The following is a 7,431-nucleotide window of genomic DNA, read 5'->3' as shown; positions in this document are numbered from 1 at the left end:
GTTTGTGAAAGGGGAAAAAAAAAAAAAAAATAAAAAAAAATAAATAAATAAATAAATAAATAAATCATAATTCATAATTTATTTATGCATATATAGATTTATTTATTTATTTATTTATTTATTTTATTTTTATTTTTTTTTTCCCCTTTCACAAACACGCGCCTTGAGTATCTTAACCAGATAGAAAGGTGCTATGTAAGTTCAATTCAATTCAGTTGATTTATAAAGCACCAAATCTCAACAAAGTTGTCTCGGGGCACTTTACAGGAACATTCACATACATAAAAGCCAATTAGTAAAGTTCTCTATCTAAGTGCAGTCCATTTACCATTAACTTTCAGTAGCAGGCGATAATTAGAACACTACAGAACAATTAATCCATAAAATATGCACACCAACATTTTACAAATGTGAAATAAAAGTAGCAATAAGATTTCAGTCTTTGTTTTACTTGGCTTTTAATTCTCAGTAGAGGTTTCAAAGAAGAATAAGTGTGTTACTGGAGTTTGTTGTGTCCCTTCCCTCCAATTTAGAGTACAACGACTTTGCCAACCCTTTGGTGTGTGCTGTGTTTGTTGCCCTGTGCCCCTTGTGGGTGCTGATAGCCAGAAAGATCCCTTCTACCAGAGAAGTCCTCTACTCCGGCTGGGAGCCCGTCATCATCGCCATGGCCATCAGCAGGTTGGACAACAGACTCTATGAATTGTTCATGACCTCAAAACGATCTCTTTTTCATTCAACCTGTATTTATACAAGCTAGTTCCCATTGAGCCTCAATGACTCATTTACAAGAGAAACCTGTTAAGAGTGAACATCTTAAACATGTAAAGGATGGATTGGAGTCATAACAAGAATTACCTGACAGAATTGTTCCTCACTTTCAGTGTTGGAGGTCTGATCCTAGACAAGACCGTCACCAACCCAAACTTTGCTGGCATGGCTGTCTTCACACCAGTCATCAACGGTGAGGAACCTTTCACTGCAATGAGCAAGATTTCAACTTGATCACATTTAGACCGGCTTTAAAAAAGGGGCCTCACACACTCACACACATAGATTTTCGTCTGCATATCCCCACCAGTTGCTATTAAAGCACTGCCATATAACTCTCTCTGTGTGTACAATTACCAGGTGTAGGAGGAAATCTGGTGGCAGTTCAGGCCAGTCGGATCTCTACCTATCTCCACATGAATGGTCTGCCTATGGGGGATCCCAACCCTGCTCCTAGAAAATGTCCAACACCCTGCTATTCCTTTTTTGGCTCCAGTAAGTCAACCCGTACGAGTGGAGTGTTCCACACTTTGTGTACATTCCTTTCCTCATAAAGTAGATGAGTACCTTGTAGGTACCAAAGAAATACTAGAGGTAATTTTTCTCTGCTTACATGGTCTATGTATTTTTAGGTAGGTACCTGTAAAATACCTATGTACCCAATAAGTACCAAGTAAGTACCTGGTTGTACCTGGGAATTATCATGCTCTTACCTGATAAGTACCTGTAAAGTACCTGAAATGTTCCAAGTGCCTGATAAATTTCATCTTGTCACTCAAAAAACTGCCTTTAATTATTTAACAAGTTTCCTCCACTGATGAAATCCCAAAAATTCTATCTTTGGCAACAAGCTGTATTTATAGGAAGCTACAAGCTCAAAGAACAGAAGAAATGCACACGTACGCAGACGATGAGCTCTCCCTCATCATGTTCAGCTCAGTTCTTGCCTCATTAACCTTCTATCACTGACGATAGTCCAAACTGAGCAAACACACCTCAGCCTGAAAGTCTATGTTCACAAATCACAATAAGAAATTAGCAAAACAACTCATAACTAGCTCTGAAAATATAAAGGTCATGGATCAATTCTAAAACGTCTTACTTTGGATGAACCTCACGCTTCAACGCATCAAGTCTAAACCGGCTCATCTGAGCCTGAAGACACTTCCTCATCCTCTTATTTCTCCTCTGTCTCACTCGAGCTGCAGTTACTCCCTGTGCCGTCGTCTTGCCTTTTGTTAGTTAACCGTGCACACATGCACCATATCACAGGAGAGCTGGTGATGACAAGCTCACGCTGCGCTTCTTCTTTGATTTCTGTTTTAAAGGCGGCGCGCTCGGCTCGTTTTCTTCTTCTCTGTCTGGAACATGAACAGCAGCGCCAGCAGCTACAGTAACAGCTGCTGTTGTGCACAACTCACTCATGCTTTCCACCTGGCTACTGTAATATCAGTGTACACAACTTTCTTTTGTCTCATTCGTAAAACACTAAAATTGGGGACATGTCTGGAGACCGCTTTAGCCGGGGACAGGTCGTCCAAAACGGGGACAGTCCCCAGAAATCAGGGACGTGTGGTCACCCCATCATAGTTTAAACTGTTGTTGACAACAAAAAACTTTACTAACTTTATTTGTACTCAATTCCAGATCATTTGTCTTTCAGTTAAATTAATAATCAGTCAAGTTTGATTCTGTATTTACAAAAACCAATAATTCAGGAAGTTTTCACCAACATATTTTATACACGTGCAAAAGCCATGTGCTCTTTTTCATTCAGTCAACCTTTATTCTACAGGTCGGTCTCATTGAGCCTCGAGGACTCACTCACAAGAGAGACCTGATTTTAACAAATAACGATGACAACAATAAAAGAAAACATGAATTTTTATGGCCTGGGACCCCCCCCCCCCCCCCCCCACACACACACACACACACACACACACACACCTACAGATCCACTTACTTAACTCATATGTTTCACTTCATCATGTAGGGCATAAACCTGATGTACTGAGCACAGCTGGACTCGACTGTTGCCAGATACGGACCAACAGCCAGGACACAGCTAAAAGCACAAGCTGATAACCTACGTTGTCATCATTTTGGACTAATTGTTATTATTGGTCTACATGTTCTGAGAAAAACACCCCAACACTCATGCTAGAGCACTAACGAGCCCCTTCAGACAATCCAAATGAATGAAATAAGAACAAGAACAAGCCAGTGCCAGGTCATTAGCTCAGGTGTTAGCATGCTAACTCATGCAGCTCATTACAAACATCTGTTTCTAAACGTCGACCTTTGAAAGAGAGACCTGCTGCAGCAGTATCTGCAGTCAACCCTACAATGACTGGGGGGGCTAAATGTTGCGTCTCTGCTGTCTTGTGTTGAGATAATTAAACCGTCTGAATGGGTTGACAGATAAATTCAGTGGTTTTTAAACTTCTGGGACATTTTTAACGCTACAATGCCCCAGGCCCTGTAAACACAGTAAAATGTAATGTCATTTTACCTGCGAGCATCAAATACAGCCATGAGCTCAGAGTTGTCCTTCCATCCCTCTATTCCAGCTGTGAACTCTCGTTCTGCTCGTGTGCTCTTCCTCCTGGTTGCACCGGGTCACATCATCTTCCTCTACACCATCAACTCCTTGAGGGGGGGTCACACCACCCTGACACCCATCTTCATCAGCTTCTACCTGGTAGCTGCCCTGCTGCAGGTACATGCACGTCTCAAGCAGAAAATGAACCAGGAGAAATGTCCAACATGTTCACGAGCAGTGGTCAGTGTTTGTGGTGCTGGTGAAGATTCCCAGTGGTTCAGAGTCCGTCACCACAGAAATATCACCAACCTAAAGTTTTATTAAGAACAAACTAACATAGTCACATTTACGTCCATTAAGAACAAGAAGTGTTGTTAGCTCAGCTTGTTCAGTTTGTTTCTCTGTGCCACAGGTCATGATCCTCCTGTACCTGGCAGACTGGATGGTCCACTGGATGTGGGGTCGAGGAATGAACCCTGATAACTTCTCCATCCCGTACCTGACTGCTCTAGGTGACCTCCTGGGGACCGGCTTCCTTGCCCTGTGCTTCCACATGCGCTGGTTCATCGGGGACAGAGACATGAACATGGGCAACTGAACATGTGCAAACATCTGCACAGAGACAGAAAATGGACGATACTGTAAGGTTACGACTGTTGTCTGAGAACTATGAGCCAGTGGACACCTACAATAAAAGGCCTGGTTTCCTGTGTAACTCTAGGTAACGGAGTTCTTAGCGTTACGTTTTTGTTTCAGGATATTAGGATGATCCTTCGCTGCTGACATGGCAGCAGCCCAGGAACTCAGTCCCTGTAGAAACGCACACCTCTCTACATGCAACTCCTCCTCCTTAGTTTTACTAAACAACTGAGTCTTGCCACATTTGTTATTATTAGTATTATTATTATCATTATTATCATTATTATTATTATTATTATTATTATTTTTGACACTGATGATTATTGTTGACAAATGATGCATTAGATATGAAATGATATCTGTGGTACATGCATGGCAAGTCCTCATTATTTTCAATGGGGATGTTAGCCTTTCTGTTTTAAAAACACTTGAACTGGGAGTTGCAAACAGAACTAAATAACTTCCTGGAATGAACTCCCAATCACCAAGTGCTACATGTCACATTACCCCCCCACAGGGAGGGAGTTCCTAAAGCGGGGGAAAGGACGGAGACCACATGATCCCCTGTGTCTGTTGACATGATCTTATTCTGATGAAACTCCCAGAAAGTAATCAGTAGATGCACTCCAACTGTGTCATCCCAATTCAAGATGGAGCCACAGCTACATGACATTAACCAACACACAAAGAGTTACATTTGCAGCCATGGAGCTCAAATTTGGTGTGGCAGTGGCTGATAGTCATACCTAGCAAATACTTAGAACTAACTTTTTTCATGAGATCTTAGCTTAAACATAGCTATTAACTCTTGGAGTCATCTCTGTCTGTCAGCAAAATATCATCTAACCTTGTAGACAGACTTACTGAACGTTCATCTACTGATTACCTTCTGGTATCAACCCAGTCCTAATCCGTTATTAGAGGTGGGCCTTCAGAGATATGATTGTAATTCAGTGCAGTTAACCATGCAAAGCTTGAGTGACCAAAACAGCAACTGTCATTTCACTGCATACGATGGTCCCAGTGGGTGAATACGATGGTCCCAGTGGGTGAATACGATGGTCCCAGTGGGTGAATACGATGGTCCCAGTGGGTGAATACGATGGTTCCAGTGGGTGAATACGATGGTCCCAGTGGGTGAAACGAATCCTGGGCTTTTAATTACAAATTGAAATTTAAATGAATGGAATTAAAATGTATAGTTTAGGAGGGTTACAGTAAAAACACAGTCGTGGTTTAACTACGGGGGACTGACCCGAACAGTTTTGTGGCGTTGAATCTTAAATTCAGTTTGACTCAGAGTCGAACTGTTAATCTGTGAATCAGGGGTGCCCGACACATATCGTGTATCGTGAACTACCGGTCGATCACAAAGGCATTATGGGTAGATCGCATGGCATAAAAAAATAGACGTCAGCCTATCCATCTATGAAATTTGTCTCTTGATTGACAGACAGGCAGCCATTGAGGCCCCGTTTACACGACGTGAAACATTCGGCCGTTCATTCACAGACAACAACCTCGTTCTCTCTGAAACCGAAGGTTTCTGAATCCTGAGGTCTGAAGTTTTTTGTGCTGCTCACCCTTTTTCAGCGTGTAGGAACCAAACAAATAAAATACAGGGTCCAAAAAGACGTCAGTGTATTCACCAGTTTGGATCATGGTCAGGTCTGTGATCAGACAGACACCACATGCACGATGAATGCAGCTGAGCCCTGCATCAGCGTTGCCAGATAAACTTTAAATGTCTTATTTACCCCTCCTTTTCTGTGCACATGTTCAACAAACACAACACACACCTCATCTTAGAATATCTTTACTCAGCACAAATGGAAGTTTAGGTCATACTATCATTTTAGAGCCACAGTACTATAGTTCATAATTTCTTATCTGGCAACCCGACTGCCATGTAAACTACAGCACTTTCATGTAAACCCGCTCATTTTTTGTTTATTACCACCAATAAACGTTGAAAAAACACTCACGTTTCCAGAGTTTGTTCTCGTGTAAACGGGGTCTTGTGGTAGGTAGATCATCTTGACTTGGACATTTTAAAAGAAGCTCCATGCCGAAAATGTGTGGGCACCCCTGTTGTAAATCCTCAGGTCTCCAGTTCTGACATGTCAAATCAGACTCGTTTCTTTAAAGAAATCATTTGGCCATTTGAAATGTGTTGGGTTTTTTTTTTTTTTTGCATAAGCACAACACATTTTGACAACAAAAACTGGGTGAACTGGGTTCATCTTTAGCACGGGTCATTGCAGGAGGCTAAAGGTCCTGGAGATGATTGTTAGGTAGGGGGCAGGCACCAGTGCTCCCAGCCTGAAGCTTTATTCAGCATGTTCTCCACTGGAGCGGGCTGAGTGTTGGCTTTCCCAATCCAGACTTGAGTGAGGGACAAACTGCACAGGAACAAATCCACCAAGTCCACAGCTCTGTGGTCACACCACCACCATGTGTTTATGTGTGGACAAGTGCCTTGCACAGATTGTCCACATGTTCTGTTTTGAGTTCAGCTGGTAGAAGTGTGCGATACTGTGAGCCCGTATATTTATGCCAATGTTGTTCAAACACGGAATTGTTTCGGTGACAGAATGACCAATAATGTGTTTAGGCCCGGAGTGTTCTGATTGATTGTGTTGGTCCTGCTCTGTAGCAGCAAATTTACAACAAATATGAGTACTGCTATAAACTCCACTTCTGACCACTTTAATTTGATTTATTCAGTTTATCCACTGTTAATGCTATCATTTAGTAAAATCTCCTTTTGTACTAATCTTAGAGGAAACCTGTTTGTTGCAACATCCATCATTCGTGCTTTAGTTGCTATAAACCACTAACCAAAATGAAAGTGGTATGTTGACTGTTAAACAGCTAAAATACTCTCAAAAACTTATGGAAACCTTTCATGTCTTTTAGAAGCCAATACTTTTTTTAGCTAACAAGCTAGCTGCAGGCTAACAAGCTAGCAGCAGGCTAACAAGCTAGCAGCAGTGATTCTCTTTATTGGACTCCTCAGCTGAGACGATGTTTAGTCAGAAGGACACAGCAGTGAACAGACTCTGAGAACACGTACGTTTTCTTAATGTCCATTTTCACCGTGCTGTTCTGCTTGCTTCTCTTTACCTCGGATCAGAACTCAGATGTGGGAGTGGTGCAACAGTTGGGATCAGACTGGTGAAGTGTTCAGTAAAGCCAACACGTCACTGGGCTGGACTAGATAATGAACACCATTCATCAGGGAGTCTCCTAAATGTCTCAAATGTTCTCAGTTTCCTTATTGGTTCAGATTGTGTAGATTTTGGCTGCTGGAGTTGTGTTTTGACATCTGTGTAGAAGCTCGCCTAAACACAGAAAACCTCTGAAACTATAGCCCCCAATGTCCACGACTAAAAACTAAAGTCCGGCTGATATATCGGTAGGGCCGATATATCGGTAGGGCTGATATATCAGTAGGGCCGATATTATATCAGTAGGGC

The 7,431-nt window shown here is 42.1% G+C and overlaps 1 protein-coding gene across 1 annotated transcript in view; it reads left to right on the top strand.

Annotated features, from left to right (window-relative positions):
* The window catches only part of slc41a1 (solute carrier family 41 member 1), a 49,316-nt gene extending 45,330 nt beyond the window's left edge, over positions 1–3,986 (top strand). The window contains exons 7-11 of the mRNA XM_037678541.1: positions 534–681; positions 885–964; positions 1,132–1,266; positions 3,342–3,490; positions 3,726–3,986. Coding sequence (XP_037534469.1) covers positions 534–681; positions 885–964; positions 1,132–1,266; positions 3,342–3,490; positions 3,726–3,911 — 698 coding nt within the window. The 3' untranslated portion in view covers positions 3,912–3,986. The remainder of the gene's footprint in view (positions 1–533; positions 682–884; positions 965–1,131; positions 1,267–3,341; positions 3,491–3,725) is intronic.
* The last annotated feature ends 3,445 nt before the right edge of the window (positions 3,987–7,431 follow it).

The sequence above is a fragment of the Nematolebias whitei genome, chromosome 7, assembly GCF_014905685.2.
Source record: "Nematolebias whitei isolate Nwh7 chromosome 7, NemWhi1, whole genome shotgun sequence".
Lineage (NCBI taxonomy): Eukaryota > Metazoa > Chordata > Actinopteri > Cyprinodontiformes > Rivulidae > Nematolebias > Nematolebias whitei.
This window is presented reverse-complemented; position numbering and strand designations above follow the sequence as displayed.